Genomic DNA, 20296 nt, shown 5'->3' with positions numbered 1-20296 from the left:
ACAAGCATACCAGCATATGGAATCACGTTGCGTAAAAATGCGATATTCAAGGAGTTGGACATAATTGTTTTTGTCGAAGAAACCAGCTCTTGTGTGCACGTGTTGTTGGATAATGATGGGGAACGATAAAAAAAAACGAACAAGGGACTGCTTCTGGTTTGCTTTTCATTTGGCTCTACTGCTGCTGTTCGGAAAACAGGCTTTGGCTCAGATAAGATACTCGATTCCTGAGGAGGTGAAAGATGGAACTGTTGTTGGAAATGTCGCGAAGGATCTTGGCCTTGACATCAACTCGTTAATTGACCGACGGTTCCGTGTTGTGTCTGGAAGTGATGACCATATTTTTGAAGTAAACCAGAATAATGGGGCATTGTACGTCCACAAGCATATTGACAGAGAGGAGCTCTGTCAGGGCAGCGGTGCTTGTCTAATGGAGCTAAAAATCCTTGTTGAAAACCCTTTGGAAATACACTATGTGGTCGTAGAAATTACTGATGTAAATGATCATTCTCCTACTTTCCCTGAAAGAGAACAGACATTTGAAATAGCTGAACAAACACTGCCAGGAAGGAGATTTCAGCTGCACACTGCTCGTGATCCGGATGCTGGAATTAACTCTATTCGTACATACACTTTAACATCAAATGAACATTTTGAAGTAAATATTCGTCAAGGCGATGCTGGTAAGATACCGTTTTTAGTGCTGAAGAAAGCGTTAGACAGAGAACAGACGGACAAACACACACTACTGGTTACAGCAGTTGATGGAGGTAAACCTCAACGATCAGGAACTCTAAATGTTTCTATCATTGTCCTTGATAGTAATGATAACCGTCCAGTGTTTAGTCAGGAGATTTACCAGATTGAAATACAAGAAAATATTCCAGTGGGTACTTCAATATTTAGAATGAATGCGACGGATCCCGACCAAGGCAGCAACAGCGAAATTGAATACAGTCTTGGAAAAACTCTGAAGAAAAAAGTCTATGATATTTTTGAGTTGGACAAATTAACTGGGGAGATTAGTCTAAAAGGAATAGTGGACTATGAAGAAAACGACGTATATGAACTGGATATTGAGGCATCGGATAAAGGAACACCTCCATTAGCGGGCGAGTGTCGAGTCATTATAAAGATAAAAGACGTCAATGATAATCCACCAGAAATAGAAGTCACGTCACTGTCAAATACAGTGTCTGAAGACTCAAAACCTGGCACAGTTATTTCACTTATTAGTGTAAGGGATAAAGACTCTGGTGTGAATGGAAAAATAATTTCACACATATCGAATGACGTACCTTTTGAATTAAAACCATCCTATAAGGAAAACACATATTCAGTTGTCACGAAGATATTTTTGGATCGAGAAGAAGTGTCACATTATGAAATAATATTAAAAGCCACTGATTGTGGTGAACCTCCCTTATCTACTTTTAAAACACTGAACATTCAGATTTCAGATGTAAATGACAACAGTCCACATTTCGAACAGACCCCTTTAGAGTTTTATCTAGTAGAAAATAATGTTCCTGGAAAGTCAATATTCTCTGTAACAGCGACAGACAACGATTTGAATGACAATGCCGCGATTTCATATCATATAATGAGAGAAGGGAGTCAGAATGATATAATGTCTTTCCTAAATGTAAATTCTGATAATGGACAAATATCCGCTCTAAAATGTTTCGACTTTGAAACTCTGAAAAAGTTCCAGTTCCAAGTTGTTGCCACAGATTCTGGAACTCCGTCACTAAGCAACAACGTCACAGTCAACGTCTTCATTCTGGATCAGAACGACAACGCTCCAGTCATCCTGTATCCACTCAGCTCCAACGGTTCTGCTGAAGGTGTGGAGGAGATTCCCCGCAATGTCAACGCAGGACACTTGGTGACTAAAGTCAGAGCTTATGACGCTGATATAGGATATAACGGCTGGTTACTCTTCTCACTGCAGGAAGTTACTGACCACAGTCTCTTTGGTTTGGACCGCTATACAGGACAGATCAGAACACTTCGATCATTCACAGAGACAGACGAGGCTGAGCATAAACTGGTCATACTGGTCAAAGACAATGGGAACGTTTCACTCTCAGCAACAGCTACTGTCATTGTCAAAGTTGTGGAGCCAAAAGAGGCTTTTGCTGCTTCTGATGTTAAAAGTGCAACTAAAGTTGACGAGGAGGATAATGTGACTTTTTATCTGATGATAACTTTGGGCTCAGTTTCTGTACTTTTTATCATCAGTATCATTGTGCTGATTGCAATGCAGTGCTCCAAGTCCACAGACTATACTTCTAAATATCTACAAGAGACGAATTATGATGGGACACTGTGTCACAGCATCCAGTACAGATCTGGAGACAAACGGTACATGTTAGTTGGACCCAGAATGAGTATAGGATCTACTATAGTCCCGGGCAGCCATGCGAATACTCTGGTGCTCCCTGACAGGAGGAGGGGATCTGGAGAGGTAAGACTTTGACAATAAATTTTTATGAAATAGGCTTACAAGCGTACAGTTTTTTACTTATGAATTGTTCGAAGATATTTTCAAAGCACATCCCTAAAGCCCTTGCATGGCGAACTGCCAAAGTATATATCAACACACTGAAATAGCACTTTGTGAATGTGTTGTTGTCTTGTGTGCATTCTAAGAGATTTGCTTCTGTTATTTTTGAGTCTCTCAATTGTCATGCTGCTGGTTATATGTAAAAATTTAGGTCAATGTAGCAAAATAAGGAATGTGTCTACTGTCGCTCCGTCTACAAAGGCAACTGTTTTCTGCTCCACTTCGACTGTTTGTGTCTCCTGTTCATGCACACTCATAGCCATTGCATATACCAAAATATCCGAAGTACAAAAAAGCTAATTCTTTTAAAACGGACAGCCTTGTTCTTCATTGTTATCGCTGCCCATGGTGCCGAAATGAAAAGTTGACTGATTACCAGTCTGCAAGGCAATGGATAGGTGGTGAATTCTTGTTAGGTCACAGAAACTTCCAGCCAGAACCTGGTTGACATCTTTGTTGAAGTGGCATTTAAGTTAAGGCCCTATACAGGGAGTTGTTTCAATAATTATAAAATCAACTGCTAGACTTAAAGAGAAAGGTTGTGCAACGACATATGGTTGCTGTCCCTGGTGCTGAAACGCACGAACACATCAGTGATGTCTAATGAAATATTAAATTAGCACGATGAATGGTTTCATTTTAATGGTCAAGTAAGCAGGTCATTGGTAGGTTCAAGCCAAATGAAAGAATACATCGCTTCAAACTGTATTGTTTAACAGGGAGAGCGAGTGAGCGAGAAAGGAAGAACGAAACCTAGAACGTTATTAAAAAGCTGAAATTCTGTTGGTTTATCAAGGCACGTAATACAAAAAAAAATCTTTTCTCACGGCTCTGAATATTTTCTTTCGAGAAGAAGAAGACCAAGTGATGAAGTTAGTTGTCAATAAATACCTCTGGGTGTCACTATTACACTAGGAAACCACAAACGACTTAGTCCCTCCCTTCATGATCCTTTTGTTTGTCGTTTTAGTACAGCAAAGACAGCACTTGAAAGAAGCACATCGGCATATGAAATCACGGGTTCTGTTAAGATGCGATATTCAAGGAGTTGGACATAAATATTTATTTGTCACAATAACAGACTCCTGTCCGTTGTTGGATAACGATGGGGATCGATGCAAAAAATCAAACAAGGGACTGCTACTGGTTTGCTTTTCATTTGGCTCTACTGCTGCTGTTCGGAAAACAGGCTTTGGCTCAGATAAGATACTCGATTCCTGAGGAGGTGAAAGATGGAACTGTTGTTGGAAATGTTGCGAAGGATCTTGGCCTTGACATCGCCTCTTTGACTGACCGACGGTTCCGTCTTGTGTCTGGAAGTAAGGACACAATTTTTGAAGTAAACCAGAATAATGGGGCATTGTACGTCCACAAGCATATTGACAGAGAGGAGCTCTGTCAGGGCAGCGGTGCTTGTCTAATAGAGCTAAAAATCCTTGTTGAAAATCCTTTGGAAATACACTATGTGATCGTAGAAATTACTGATGTAAATGATCATTCTCCTACTTTCCCTGAAAGAGAACAGACATTTGAAATAGGTGAACAAACATTACCAGGTAAACGATTTCAGCTGCACACTGCTCGTGATCCGGATGCTGGCATTAACTCTATTCGTACATACATTTTAACATCAAATGAACATTTTGAAGTAGATATCCGTCAAAGCGATGATGATAAAATACCATTTTTAGTGCTGAAGAAATCGTTAGACAGAGAACAGACGGACAAGTACACGCTGCTGGTTACAGCAGTTGATGGAGGTAAACCTCCGAAATCAGCTACACTAAATGTTTCTATTATTGTTCTTGATATTAATGATAATCGACCGATATTTAGTCAGGAAATTTATCAAATTTCAATACAGGAGAATGTTCCAGTCGGTACTTCAATATTTAGAATGAATGCAACAGATCCAGATGAAGGCACGAACGGGGAAGTTGAATACAGCCTGGGAAAAACCTTGAGGCGAAAAATTTATGACATTTTTGATCTGGACAAACTAACCGGGGAAATTAAAGTAAAAGGAATAGTGGACTATGAAGAAAGTGACATTTACAAACTTGATGTTGAGGCATCAGACAAAGCGGCATCTCCACTGACAGGTGAATGTAGAGTCATCATAAAAATAATAGACGCCAATGATAATCCACCAGAAATAGAAGTCACATCACTGTCAAATACAGTGTCTGAAGACTCGAAACCTGGAACAGTTATTTCATTACTTAGTATGACAGATAAAGACTCCGGCGTGAATGGAAAAATAATATCAAGCATAACCTCAGAAGTGCCTTTTGAATTAAAACCTTCATATAAGGAGAACATATATTCTATTGTCACTAAGGGAATTTTGGACCGAGAGGAGGTGTCATATTATGAAATAACAATCAAAGCCACTGACTGTGGTGAACCTCAATTATCTACTTTTAAAACCCTCAACATTCAGATATCAGATGTGAATGACAACAGTCCACATTTCCAACAAAATCCATTACAGTTTTATCTGTCAGAGAATAATGTTGCTGGAGCGTCAATATTCTCTGTAAGCGCAACTGACAAAGACGTCAATGACAATGCAGCCATTTCTTATTATATTGCGAGAGCAAATGGCGTAACATCTTTCCTAAATGTAAATTCTGATGACGGACAAATATCCGCTCTCAAGAGTTTTGACTTTGAAACTCTGAAAAAGTTCCAGTTCCAAGTTGTTGCCACAGATTCTGGAACTCCGTCACTAAGCAACAACGTCACAGTCAACGTCTTCATTCTGGATCAGAACGACAACGCTCCAGTCATCCTGTATCCACTCAGCTCCAACGGTTCTGCTGAAGGTGTGGAGGAGATTCCCCGCAATGTCAACGCAGGACACTTGGTGACTAAAGTCAGAGCTTATGACGCTGATATAGGATATAACGGCTGGTTACTCTTCTCACTGCAGGAAGTTACTGACCACAGTCTCTTTGGTTTGGACCGCTATACAGGACAGATCAGAACACTTCGATCATTCACAGAGACAGACGAGGCTGAGCATAAACTGGTCATACTGGTCAAAGACAATGGGAACGTTTCACTCTCAGCAACAGCTACTGTCATTGTCAAAGTTGTGGAGCCCAAAGAGGCTTTTGCTGCTTCTGATGTTAAAAGTGCAACTAAAGTTGACGAGGAGGACAATGTGACTTTTTATCTGATGATAACTTTGGGCTCAGTTTCAGTACTTTTTATCATCAGTATCATCGTGCTGATTGCAATGCAGTGCTCCAAATCCACAGACTATACTTCTAAATATCTACAAGAGACTAATTATGATGGGACACTGTGTCACAGCATCCAGTACAGATCTGGAGACAAACGATACATGTTAGTTGGACCAAGAATGAGTATAGGATCTACTATAGTCCCGGGCAGCCATGCGAATACACTAGTACTGCCTGACAGGAGGAGGGGATCTGGTGAGGTAAGAATTTAAGAGGTTTTATTTAATATGTTTACAAGAGTGCAGTATATTGGATAGCGTTTTGTTGACATTTCCTTTTTATCAAGTCCCTAAAACATTTCGGACAAAGAACAGAACCAAATATATTAAAAAAAACTTGCAATACTTTTTGTCAACTGTGATGCACTGTGGAGAAGTCTTAATGGATTTGATAAGTTTCTTTTGATTTCTATTGTCTTATTAATCACAATGATTGGCCGTTTTACTAAGAGATGTAAATGTGCAAATAATGGGCAGTAAGTTTGTGGTAGTTTGGTGTCATATTAATTTAACCTCTGACCAACAATTGGCTGAAAATTTTGAACTTGCTGCTAAGTTTCTCTTGAGTGTTTTGAACACTAAGCATGGACTTGATTGTTTTAACACTGGACTACTCTTGTCATTAGAAGGAGAAGCTGTGTGAATACTCGTGACTGCTGTCCATGGTGCTGAAACGCATGAACATGTCATACAGAAATGCAGTGTCAAAGGAACATACCGAGTAGTACTACTTTCATGCTCCAAATTGAACAGCAATCAATTTGTTTTGCCAGGGGGAAGGGGAGGTAAAAAGAGAGAAGATAGACGACAAAATTTTAAGAAATTAAAATAGATTTGTATTGCTTTCTTATTTAAATACAATTTACACTTATTTTTACGGGGACATCTTGTGAAAAAAACAAAAACAAAAAACATTTAGTCAGGTTTACCCTGGGTAGTTACCTCTGGGTGTCACTATTACATCAGGAAACCATGTAGGACTTAGTCCCTCCCTTTTCAAGGCTTTTGTTTCCTAAGGAATAGAAAAAAAAAGACGGTTCGAGGTCCAAGCACACAGCTGATGGAATCACGCTTTCAATTTTGGAAATATACGATATTTGGCGAGCTGGACATAAACAGTATTTTTTCGCTGTAATAGTCCCATGTGTTGTTGGATAACAATGGGGGCCGATGTCACAACTGGACAAAGGGACTGCTACTGGTTTGCTTTTCAATTGGCTCTACTGCTGCTGTTCGGAAAACAGGCTTTGGCTCAGATAAGATACTCTACTCCAGAGGAGGTGAAACATGGAACTGTTGTTGGAAATGTCGCGAAGGATCTTGGCCTTGACTTCAACTCTTTGACTGACCGACGGTTCCGTGTTGTTTCTGGAAGTGATGACCATATTTTTGGAGTAAACCAGAATAATGGGGCATTGTACGTTAACAAGCATATTGACAGAGAGGAGCTCTGTCAGGGCAGCGGTGCTTGTCTAATGGAGCTAAAAATCCTTGTTGAAAATCCTTTGGAAATACACTATGTGATCGTAGAAATTACTGATGTAAATGATCACTCTCCTAGTTTCCCTAAAAGTGAGCAGACGTTTGAAATAGCTGAACATACGTTGCCAGGTAAACGATTTCAGCTGCACACTGCTCGTGATCCCGATGCTGGAATTAACTCTATTCGAACATACACTTTAACATCAAATGAACATTTCGAAGTAGATATCCGTCAAAGCGATGATGATAAAATACCATTTTTAGTGCTGAAGAAATCGTTAGACAGAGAACAGACGGATAAGTACACGCTGCTGGTTACAGCAGTTGATGGAGGTAAGCCTCCAAGATCTGGGACGCTGAATGTTTCAGTTACTGTTCTTGACAGCAATGATAATCGTCCAATGTTTAGTCAGGAGGTTTATGAAATTTCAATTCAAGAAAATGTTCCAGTCGGTACTTCAATATTTAGAATGAATGCGACAGATCCCGATGAAGACATGAACGGGGAAGTTGAATACACCCTTGGTAAAACATTAAGGCAAAAAATGTATGATATTTTTGAGTTGGACAAATTAACCGGAGACATTAGAATAAAAGGAGTAGTGGACTATGAAGAAAACGACGTTTATAAACTTGATGTTGAGGCATCAGATAAAGGAACACCTCCACTAACAGGTGAGTGTCGAGTCATTATAAAGATCAAAGACGTCAATGATAATCCACCGCAAATAGAAGTCACATCACTGTCAAATACAGTGTCTGAAGACTCAAAGCCTGGAACAGTTATTTCATTACTTAGTGTGACGGATAAAGACTCCGGTGTCAATGGGAAAATAGTATCAAGCATAACCTCAGAGGTACCTTTTGAATTAAAGCCATCTTATAAGGAGAACATATATTCAATTGTCACGAAGGGATTTTTGGATCGAGAGGAGGTGTCAAGTTATGAAATAACAATTAAAGCCACTGACTGTGGTGAACCTCCCTTATCTACTTTTAAAACACTGAACATTCAGATTTCAGATGTAAATGACAACAGTCCACATTTTGAACAAACCCCTTTGGAGTTTTATCTAATAGAGAATAATGTTCCTGGAAAGTCAATATTTTCTGTAACAGCGACAGACAACGATTTGAATGACAATGCCGCGATTTCATATCATATAATGAGAGAAGGGAGTCAGAATGATATAATGTCTTTCCTAAATGTAAATTCTGATAATGGACAAATATCCGCTCTAAAATGTTTCGACTTTGAAACTCTGAAAAAGTTCCAGTTCCAAGTTGTTGCCACAGATTCTGGAACTCCGTCACTAAGCAACAACGTCACAGTCAACGTCTTCATTCTGGATCAGAACGACAACGCTCCAGTCATCCTGTATCCACTCAGCTCCAACGGTTCTGCTGAAGGTGTGGAGGAGATTCCCCGCAATGTCAACGCAGGACACTTGGTGACTAAAGTCAGAGCTTATGACGCTGATATAGGATATAACGGCTGGTTACTCTTCTCACTGCAGGAAGTTACTGACCACAGTCTCTTTGGTTTGGACCGCTATACAGGACAGATCAGAACACTTCGATCATTCACAGAGACAGACGAGGCTGAGCATAAACTGGTCATACTGGTCAAAGACAATGGGAACGTTTCACTCTCAGCAACAGCTACTGTCATTGTCAAAGTTGTGGAGCCCAAAGAGGCTTTTGCTGCTTCTGATGTTAAAAGTGCAACTAAAGTTGATGAGGAGGATAATGTGACTTTTTATCTCATGATAACTTTGGGCTCAGTTTCTGTACTTTTTATCATCAGTATCATCGTGCTGATCGCAATGCAGTGCTCCAAATCAACAGACTACACTTCTAAATATCTACAAGAGACTAATTATGATGGGACACTGTGTCACAGCATCCAGTACAGATCTGGAGACAAACGGTACATGTTAGTTGGACCCAGAATGAGTATAGGATCTACTATAGTCCCGGGCAGCCATGCGAATACTCTGGTGCTCCCTGACAGGAGGAGGGGATCTGGAGAGGTAAGATTATTGTTTTGGATGTTTTGATTTCCACATCCCCTTTATATTCAAGACTCTGTGTGAAAAGTTTGAATCAACACTGAGAAAAGTGACCCTCTAGCCGTGATTTTTCTTTCTAATAACAGGAAAGTTATACCTTCTTCTCCAAGAGTTAAAACAAGTGACAAACTTTGCACTTTATTTTACTTTACAACATATTTGAAATTAGCATTTTCATTTGGATTGTTGTTGTCGAGTTGTGGTGTTTGCTTTCTAAATTCTATATTTTTATCTACTTTTTGTGGTTCACTGTGATGGGTGTTAGTCTCCTGTGGCTTTATTGTACTTGTTAACTTGCTTGAAATGCAAACAAAAAGACCAAGTGGCAACATGTGCTAAAGACTTTCCTCTGATTCAAAAAGTCAAAACATGTCTGTTTTGATGTTTTGGCATTACTGCGCATATATCTGGCCTCTGGAGATTACAAGATTGTCTTTTTTAGGATAGACTTCGATGTATTAAATATCTGCTACTGTAATTTGTGTGTATCACAGTGTTAACGCTTGGTGTCAGTGTAGTTCAGTGATTCTGTGCATCTGGTTGCACTCTACGTCACGAGCTTTCTTTCGACTGAGCCCCTGCATTTTTCTCTAACAGCACACTTGAGCGCAAAATCACGATTAGCAGCAACGAGTTCGTTTGTTTTCAGCAGTTTTTCTAAGAACAGACCTGGACATCAATCAGAAACATGACGCATTAAGTCTCATTGCTATCACGACGTAGTTATCGGACTGTTCTTTATCGTCTTGTCATGGAACAAAGAGGATGCAAAGCATGGAGGAAGCGACAGTGTTGGCTTGCCTTCATGGTCGTTTTGGATTTTCTTTGGAGCGAAGCTTCTGCACAGATCAGATATTCGATATATGAGGAGGTTGAAGATGACACTGTTGTCGGGAATATAGCCAAGGATTTGGGACTGGATAAGACTGCACTCAAAGACAGAGGATATCGCATTGTAACAGGCTCAACTGAATCCCTGTTTGAGGTGAATCAAAATGATGGCATCTTGTATGTGAAAAGAAGAATAGATCGGGAGGAGGTGTGTGACAGGACCAGTCCATGTTTGATCAATTTGAAAACCGTGCTAGAAAACCCACTCGAGATTCACTACGTGGTAGTGGAAATACTTGATATAAATGATCACTCGCCTGTTTTTCCAGAGAAAGAGAAAAGGCTTGAGATTTCTGAGTCTGCCTTACCAGGAGCGAGATTTCAGCTACAGGCTGCGCGCGACCCCGACGTAGGTCAGTTCTCCATTCAGCAATATAAACTCAGCCATAACGAATATTTTAGACTAGAAGTGAAGGACAGAGGCGAGGACCGTAAAGTACCATTCTTAGTTCTACAGAAGCAGTTGGACAGAGAAACAGCCGGGAAACATAAACTGCGTCTTGCAGCCATTGATGGAGGAAAACCGATGAAATCTGGCGCTATAGAAATAATTGTGGATGTTCTTGATGTTAATGACAACTCCCCAGTGTTTACCAAAGAGCTGTATTCTACCACACTTCAAGAAAACGTTCCCGTTGGTACTGTAGTGATTCAAGTAAATGCAACGGATTTGGACCAGGGTGCAAATGGGGAGGTAATATATTCATTTGGAAACGAAGTTGATTTAAAGTCAATGCGTGTATTTAGTATAGATGAAAACACTGGTGAAATTAAAGTAATCCGTCAGATAGATTTCGAGGAAAGTAAAACTTATGAAATTGACATTCAGGCATCTGATAAAGGGCATGCTCCTCTAAGAACTGACAAAAGCGTCGTGATAACTATTGTTGATGTTAATGACAATGCTCCTGAGATAGAAGTGACATCATTTTCTAGCTCCATCAAAGAGGATTCAAAGATAGGAACTACTGTGGCTCTGATTAGTGTCAGTGATTTAGACTCTGGAATCAATGGTAAAGTCATTTGCACAATCAATGAGGATGTTCCTTTTACTTTATCTCCATCATTACAAGAAAACATGTACGCTGTTGTAACGAGGTCGCAGTTAGACAGAGAAGGTGTTTCCCAATTTGAAGTCACAATAATTGCGAAAGACACAGGTGACCCGTCATTCTCAACCGAAAAGACGATAAGCGTCATAGTCGCAGATGTAAATGACAACAATCCGCAGTTTTCATCAAGCCCCTATTCATTTTTTATCACCGAGAATAACAGCCCAGGCGCCTCGGTATTTTCAGTAAAAGCTTTTGATCGAGATGAAAATGATAATGCCCTAATTTCATATCATATTCTCAGAGACACAAGCGTAGATAATAAATTGACTTCGTTTTTAAATATTAACTCTGAGACTGGAGACATTTTGGCGCTAAAAAGTTTTGACTTTGAAACTCTGAAAAAGTTCCAGTTCCAAGTTGTTGCCACAGATTCTGGAACTCCGTCACTAAGCAACAACGTCACAGTCAACGTCTTCATTCTGGATCAGAACGACAACGCTCCAGTCATCCTGTATCCACTCAGCTCCAACGGTTCTGCTGAAGGTGTGGAGGAAATTCCCCGCAATGTCAACGCTGGACACTTGGTGACTAAAGTCAGAGCTTATGACGCTGATATAGGATATAACGGCTGGTTACTCTTCTCACTGCAGGAAGTTACTGACCACAGTCTCTTTGGTTTGGACCGCTATACAGGACAGATCAGAACACTTCGATCATTCACAGAGACAGACGAGGCTGAGCATAAACTGGTCATACTGGTCAAAGACAATGGGAACGTTTCACTCTCAGCAACAGCTACTGTCATTGTCAAAGTTGTGGAGCCCAAAGAGGCTTTTGCTGCTTCTGATGTTAAAAGTGCAACTAAAGTTGACGAGGAGGACAATGTGACTTTTTATCTGATGATAACTTTGGGCTCAGTTTCAGTACTTTTTATCATCAGTATCATCGTGCTGATTGCAATGCAGTGCTCCAAATCCACAGACTATACTTCTAAATATCTACAAGAGACTAATTATGATGGGACATTGTGTCACAGCATCCAGTACAGATCTGGAGACAAACGGTACATGTTAGTTGGACCCAGAATGAGTATAGGATCTACTATAGTCCCGGGCAGCCATGCGAATACACTAGTGCTCCCTGACAGGAGGAGGGGATCTGGAGAGGTAAGCTTGTTTTCATAGCTGATTATAATATGAGGGTTACTGTTGTGTCTTGATAAAACGTATTCTTTGATTGGAGATGTTTTCAAACTGAAAAAAGAAACAAAATCACGGAATCAGTGCCAACTGATTTACAGGTGGTTACATTCACTGTCCATGGTGCTGATTTCTTTTTCTTCTCAATAGTCTATGATCGTATCTGTGGGAGTCACAAGTTGTAGTGCTTTTCTGGAACATCCCCTAAGTTTAGGCAATTGTCAAGATGGATTTTCCTATCACTCTCCATATGCTTTGGGGACAGACATACACAGAAGAAAGATGCAGTATATATATGTCGGATATTAGAAAAGGTAGGGGGCATAAGTTAAACGTGACAACCCGTGTGCTTGTGGATAGATGTTTACAGACGAGTGGGATCTTTGGGTTCCCCCACTCTGTTGCAATGAAAACGGAGCTCGCATGGTGTCAGTGCACGACAGCATAACTGCTTCACAAGAGCTCATGCTTGCTGTATTTTTTGAACCGCCCACTGATGACAATACTAGATCAGGTGGCGTCTACGTTTGTGAGTTCACGATTTACATGGTAAAACTGCCTATATTTCAAATATCTGAGGAACAGAGAATCGATATCGTGTACTACTGAGCACGATGGTAGTTATCTGATGTCGTTAATCTTCCTGTGAAGGATTATTACACTTTCTGATGGGGACCATGGAACAAAGAAAATGCGAGGCACGGAGGCTGACACGACAGTGGGTATGTTTCGTGATTGCGGTGATTTTATGGAGCGTGGCCTCTGCGCAGATAAGATATTCCGTATCTGAGGAAGTCAACGAAGGAACTGCGGTTGGGAATGTTGCAAAGGATCTGGGATTAGACAAAAGCACGCTGAAAGACAGGAAGTATCGGATTGTTTCAAGTGCAATGGATCCTCTGTTCCACGTAAATCAAAACGATGGTATCCTGTATGTGAGCCGTAAGATCGACAGAGAAGAAGTATGTGAGCGGAGCAGTACATGTTTGCTTAATCTGAAAACCATACTAGAAAACCCACTGGAAGTCCACTATATTGGACTTGAGGTTTTGGACGTAAATGATCATTCTCCCAGCTTTCCAGAGACTGAAAAAACGTTAGAAATTTCAGAATCTGTGTTAAGTGGAAAAAGCTATCAGCTACAAGCAGCACGAGATCCAGACAGTGGTCAATTTTCCGTACAACAATATAAACTCAGCCCAAATGACCATTTCCGTTTGGAAGTTAAGGATAAGGGAGAGGATGGCAAAATACCGATACTAATTGTGCAGAAATCTTTAGACAGAGAAGCAGCAGGAAGTCACTCATTAGTGCTGACCGCACTGGATGGAGGGAAACCTCCTAAATCTGGCGAGATGAATATTCTAGTAAATGTTTTAGATGTTAATGACAACGCACCTGTTTTCTCTAAAGACGTTTACTCTGTGATGCTCGATGAAAATGCTCCAGTGGGCACAACAGTCATACAAGTGAATGCAAGTGATTCAGATGACGGACCGAATGGAGAGGTAGTTTATACATTTAGCAACAGCGTGAACCGAAGGCTATTTAAACTGTTCGAAATAACTCCGTCGACAGGTGAGATAATTGTGAAAGGTCCAATCGACTACGAGCACAAAGATAAATATGAAATTGAAATACAGGCATCAGATAAAGGTCTCGCTCCTCTTACAACAGAGAAGAACGTCATTATTAAGATAGTTGACGTGAATGATAATGCACCTGAGATTGAAGTTACCTCATTTTCAAATTCAATCCCCGAAGATTCCAGACCAGGAACTACTGTTGCTTTAATCAGTGTAAATGACTTGGACTCTGGTCTCAATGGGAAAGTTATTTGCTCTATAGGTGAGGATGTTCCTTTTGTTTTATCACCATCCTTACAAGAAAAAATGTATTCGTTAGTTACCAAATCCCCTCTTGACAGAGAGAAACATTCGCACTACTCCCTGACAATAACTGCAAAAGACACAGGTCAACCTCCATTATCATCTGAAAAGACTATAAGTGTTGTGGTGTCAGATGTGAATGACAACAGTCCAGAGTTTTCACTGAGTCCATATACTTTCTATATTACTGAAGCTAATGAGCCAGGTACCTCTGTGTTTTCTGTTAAAGCTTTTGATCGTGATGAGAACGACAACGCTCTGATTTCTTATCATATTGTCAGTGACGGAAGCGAAAGAAATAAATTAGCTTCATTTCTTAACATAAACTCTGAAAGTGGAGACATTTTGGCGCTAAAAAGTTTTGACTTTGAAACTCTGAAAAAGTTCCAGTTCCAAGTTGTTGCCACAGATTCTGGAATTCCGTCACTAAGCAACAACGTCACAGTCAACGTCTTCATTCTGGATCAGAACGACAACGCTCCAGTCATCCTGTATCCACTCAGCTCCAACGGTTCTGCTGAAGGTGTGGAGGAGATTCCCCGCAATGTCAACGCAGGACACTTGGTGACTAAAGTCAGAGCTTATGACGCTGATATAGGATATAACGGCTGGTTACTCTTCTCACTGCAGGAAGTTACTGACCACAGTCTCTTTGGTTTGGACCGCTATACAGGACAGATCAGAACACTTCGATCATTCACAGAGACAGACGAGGCTGAGCATAAACTGGTCATACTGGTCAAAGACAATGGGAACGTTTCACTCTCAGCAACAGCTACTGTCATTGTCAAAGTTGTGGAGCCCAAAGAGGCTTTTGCTGCTTCTGATGTTAAAAGTGCAACTAAAGTTGACGAGGAGGACAATGTGACTTTTTATCTGATGATAACTTTGGGATCAGTTTCTGTACTTTTTATCATCAGTATCATCGTGCTGATTGCAATGCAGTGCTCCAAATCAACAGACTATACTTCTAAATATCTACAAGAGACTAATTATGATGGGACACTGTGTCACAGCATCCAGTACAGGTCTGGAGACAAACGGTACATGTTAGTTGGACCCAGAATGAGTATAGGATCTACTATAGTCCCGGGCAGCCATGCAAATACACTAGTGCTCCCTGACAGGAGGAGGGGATCTGGAGAGGTAAGACATATTTAACTGCAAATTGTGAGGTCACTAACTGTATTGTGTGTTTAGCAAACATATCAAATATTCCTGCCTGCGCAGTGTTTTGATATGAATTACAATAACATGAGCACTGCTTGCAACTTTTTTATTTTGTTGCGGAAGCTGACTTATAGTTGGTGACTGAGCTCTTTCAACATGGCTTCACTGAACCATGAACAACACATGGTAAGAAAGTTAACATACCGTCCAGTAGAATTACAAGTACAGTATGGTGAAGTACAGTGTGGTTAATCTGTTCAAGTCGCCTCGGCACTATAAAGAAAACCCTGAAAAGATTAAACTACAACACGGCACGATCACTGTCCTTGGTGCTGAAAGTGGTCGTCTTAGTTTTGTCGTTAACACAGCGTCTTAATTCGTGACAATTTTCAGGACAGGTTTTGTTTCTACCATTTGTGAAGGAGGGTCTTTGTTACAGACTGAGCAGCTTCCTGATCTCTTTCCACACATTCGACCAACTTTACTCAGATGTCTGCGATGATTAAAAATTCGATTATCACTGACCTTTTGTGCAGAACATCCTTCAGATTTTGCAGTGAGAAATAACATCGCATGGTGTCAGTGCAGTGTAAAAAGTCAGCGTCACACGAGTTTGTCGTCACTGCTCGTTGGTTCCACCTCCTGACAACATTCTCACTTCGATACTGACGGGGTGGTTTCTGTGATTATCTTGTCTAAATGGTCGGTTTCCTCAAATTTCTATATAAATAAGAAGCTAATGAAGACATATGAAAGTGTTGGACCCAGCCTTTACAACAGACGCATCGCTCTTGTGATGGATAACCAGTGATTTCTGATTTAATCATGGAACAAAGAAGATGCGAGCCACGAAGGGTGAGAGGACGTTTGATCGGCTGCATGGTTGTTGTCCTTTTGTGGAGTGTGGCATCGGCGCAAATAAGGTATTCAATCCCTGAAGAAGTTAAAGAAGGGACTATTGTTGGAAATATAGCAAAAGATCTGGGATTGGATAAAGGTACGTTGAAAGAAAGAAAGTATCGGATTGTTTCTAATAATGCGGATCCCCTTTTCCATGTAAATCAAAACGATGGCATCCTGTATGCCAGTCGACAAATTGACAGAGAACAAGTGTGCGGGCAGAGCAGAACGTGTTCAATAAATCTAAAAACCGTGCTTGAAAACCCGCTGGAGATTCATTATGTAGAAGTGGAGGTTCTGGACATAAATGATCATTCTCCCACTTTCCCGGAGAAAGAGACAACGTTGGAGATCTCAGAGTCCGTGTTGCCTGGAGCACGATTCCAGTTGAAAGCGTCACGTGACTTGGACAGTGGTCATTTCTCCGTGCAGCAATATAAACTCAGCCAAAACGATCATTTTCGTTTAGAAGTTAAAGATAAAGGAGATGATGGTAAAATACCAATATTGGTTGTTCAGAAATCTTTAGACAGAGAAACTGCAGGAAGTCACTCATTGGTACTGACTGCACTAGATGGAGGGAAACCACCGAAATCTGGTGACATGAATATTTTAGTTAAAGTTTTAGATGTTAATGACAACACACCTATTTTCTCTCAAGATGTTTACTCTGTGATGCTCGATGAAAATGCCTCACTAGATAAAGCAGTCATACAAGTGAACGCCACTGATTTAGATGAAGGACCAAACGGAGAAGTAGTTTACTCATTCAGCAAGAGTGTGAATCAAAAGATATTGAACGTATTTGATATCAATTCATTAACAGGCGTGATAACTGTTAAAGGTTTAATAGATTATGAGGAGAAGGACAGATATGAAATTGAAATTCAGGCATCAGATAAAGGTCTCGCACCGCTAACAACAGAAAAAAGTGTCATGATTAAGATAGTTGACGTGAATGATAATGCACCTGAGATTGAAGTTACCTCATTTTCAAATTCAATCCCTGAAGATTCCAGACCAGGAACTACGGTTGCTTTAATCAGCGTAAATGACTTGGACTCTGGTCTCAATGGTAAAGTTATTTGCTCCATGACTGAGGATGTCCCTTTTGTTTTATCACCATCCGTAAAAGACAAATTGTACTCATTAGTCACCAAATCGCCTCTAGACAGAGAGAAACAGTTAAAATATGACCTTACAATAACTGCGAAAGACGCTGGCCAACCTCCATTATCATCTGAAAAGACAATGAGCATTGTGGTGTCAGATGTGAATGACAACAGTCCAGAGTTTTCACTGAGTCCATATACTTTCTATATCACTGAAGCTAATGAGCCAGGTACCTCTGTGTTTTCTGTTAAAGCTTTTGATCGTGATGAGAACGACAACGCTCTGATTTCATATCATATTCTCAGAGATGGAAGTGAAGAAAATAAACTGACTTCATTTCTCAACATAAACTCTGAAAGTGGAGATATTTTGGCGCTAAAAAGTTTTGACTTTGAAACTCTGAAAAAGTTCCAGTTCCAAGTTGTTGCCACAGATTCTGGAACTCCGTCACTAAGCAACAACGTCACAGTCAACGTCTTCATTCTGGATCAGAACGACAACGCTCCAGTCATCCTGTATCCACTCAGCTCCAACGGTTCTGCTGAAGGTGTGGAGGAGATTCCCTGCAATGTCAACGCAGGACACTTGGTGACTAAAGTCAGAGCTTATGACGCTGATATAGGATATAACGGCTGGTTACTCTTCTCACTGCAGGAAGTTACTGACCACAGTCTCTTTGGTTTGGACCGCTATACAGGACAGATCAGAACACTTCGATCATTCACAGAGACAGACGAGGCTGAGCATAAACTGGTCATACTGGTCAAAGACAATGGGAACGTTTCACTCTCAGCAACAGCTACTGTCATTGTCAAAGTTGTGGAGCCCAAAGAGGCTTTTGCTGCTTCTGATGTTAAAAGCTTTGCAAAAGATGATGAGGACAATAATGTGACTTTTTATCTGATGATAACTTTGGGCTCAGTTTCTGTACTTTTTATCATCAGTATCATCGTGCTGATTGCAATGCAGTGCTCCAAATCCACAGACTATACTTCTAAATATCTACAAGAGACTAATTATGATGGGACACTGTGTCACAGCATCCAGTACAGATCTGGAGACAAACGGTACATGTTAGTTGGACCCAGAATGAGTATAGGATCTACTATAGTCCCGGGCAGTCATGCGAATACATTAGTGCTCCCTGACAGGAGGAGGGGATCTGGAGAGGTAAGATTAATATTTTGGATGTTTTTATTTTTCTCATATCCTGCATATTTGATCATTTGAGGTTTGCTTTTTAACATTACTTGAAGTAATTAAGTATTTGAGTACAAGTTTTTGGCAACACTGTCTTTTTCTATTAACGATATCTGGAAATTTCACATACACTCTTTACCAGATAGTTCAGAATGGATGTATCTGAGAAGTGCTTACTTTCCAGTCTTTAGATCCCTTTCCTACATACAAAATGAAAGTGTAAGGGTTTGTTACATTTTGGCAAATAATGCAAATACTTCTTTGATTTTGGGGACACATTGCGGTCCTGGATTAGCGCGAACTGCATGTAATTCGATATTTCATATGAAGAATATTTGCTGCAGGCGAAGTATTTTATAGAAACCCGAACATGTTGGCTGACTATTTGATTTGTTTGTGCTTTCGTGTACTTCTGGTGTGGATTTTCAGAATATCGTGTTGAATTCGCTGGCTGTTCTTTGGTTTTATATTCCAAGTGTGATCCTTTTGTCGTTTTAAGGTTTCTTTTTAATAGGTTAACCTGGACATGGTTAAACATTGACCGTGGTTGACCGTTTTATGAGTAACTTGTAGCTCTTGATTTTTGTCGGTTTGAGAGCCCTATCAGTATTCTGACCTCTATTACAAACACTTTTGACTTGGCGCACTGTTTGCTATTCTTCTTGTAGCATAATTTGGTTAATGCTTTGTGACCTGTACTTTTCAGTGATACGTTTTTTATTATGTTCCTGTTTTCTTTTCACACTGTCACCCTATTTTCAAACCATTTTTCACATGGATATTTAAAAAAATCGGACGTTGCAAGTGTATATTTAAGTTCATCTATTGCTGTTTGCACGTTCACATGAGAGGAATATTACTCTTCATGAAAAAGAACTGAATGATTAGACATATGAGTGTGTTGCATCAGTAGTCTCACTTTTCCTACAGCATAGCCAGTCACAGACAGTATATGCTGTAAAGTCTTTCCTTCAAATGGAGGTAGCAGGAACAAGGGAATTAAGATCTAGATTATGGTGTATAATTGTACAATTAACTTGAAATACATGTATAATGGTGGTTTCACTAAGAGTAGTTACACTCTGCTGCGATCAGAAGGAACCGCTGTCCACGGTGCTGAACGTGTTCGGTCTCATTTCCGAGAATTAACCAAATAAAGAGCACAGAATGAGGTAATCTAGGTGATTTAAGCGATGCAGTCTATTCAGGGGAAATGCATATTATTGGCAAATATTCAGTAAAATCCTTGAAAACATTTTGGAACACTTTTGTTTTCTTGCTTTATTTGAATGACATTTTGACTTTGCCTGCTTACTCAGATGTAGTTCACCTGCTTATCTCTTTCCATTTTTTCCACTGCATTTGGTCAGAGATTCGCGGATACTAAAAAAAACGAAATGACTCTTATTTAATGTGCAAACCCATTGGACTTCTCTACATCCAGACGTTTGGTCACATGGTGTCAGTATAATGTAAAAAGTCAGCAGTTCACGAGCTTGTCGTCAT

At 40.2% G+C, this 20296-nt stretch overlaps 1 protein-coding gene and 5 pseudogenes across 2 annotated transcripts in view; all 6 read left to right on the top strand.

The window, feature by feature from the left end:
- LOC146326833 (protocadherin alpha-C2-like) overlaps window positions 1-20296 on the top strand; it is a 199833-nt gene that overhangs the window by 7949 nt on the left and 171588 nt on the right. The window contains exon 1 of one of the 2 annotated variants that reach the window (XM_084719167.1): window positions 10052-12485. The exons of the other annotated variant lie outside the window; for it this stretch is intronic. Coding sequence (XP_084575293.1) covers window positions 10125-12485 — 2361 coding nt within the window. The 5' untranslated portion in view covers window positions 10052-10124. Of the gene's footprint in view, window positions 1-10051; window positions 12486-20296 lie in introns of those variants that run through there. 2 annotated transcript variants of the gene reach the window in all.
- On the top strand, window positions 2-3560 carry LOC146326854 (protocadherin alpha-8 pseudogene; annotated as a pseudogene).
- Window positions 3560-6032, top strand: LOC146326853 (protocadherin alpha-8 pseudogene; annotated as a pseudogene).
- Window positions 6718-9979, top strand: LOC146326852 (protocadherin alpha-8 pseudogene; annotated as a pseudogene).
- LOC146326851 (protocadherin alpha-8 pseudogene) lies at window positions 13196-16246 on the top strand (annotated as a pseudogene).
- On the top strand, window positions 16277-19331 carry LOC146326850 (protocadherin alpha-8 pseudogene; annotated as a pseudogene).

The sequence above is a fragment of the Lutjanus erythropterus genome, chromosome 5, assembly GCF_056507025.1.
Source record: "Lutjanus erythropterus isolate fLutEry1 chromosome 5, fLutEry1.hap2, whole genome shotgun sequence".
Lineage (NCBI taxonomy): Eukaryota > Metazoa > Chordata > Actinopteri > Lutjaniformes > Lutjanidae > Lutjanus > Lutjanus erythropterus.
Note: the sequence above shows the minus strand (reverse complement) of the source record. Positions and strands in the feature narration are given on the sequence as shown.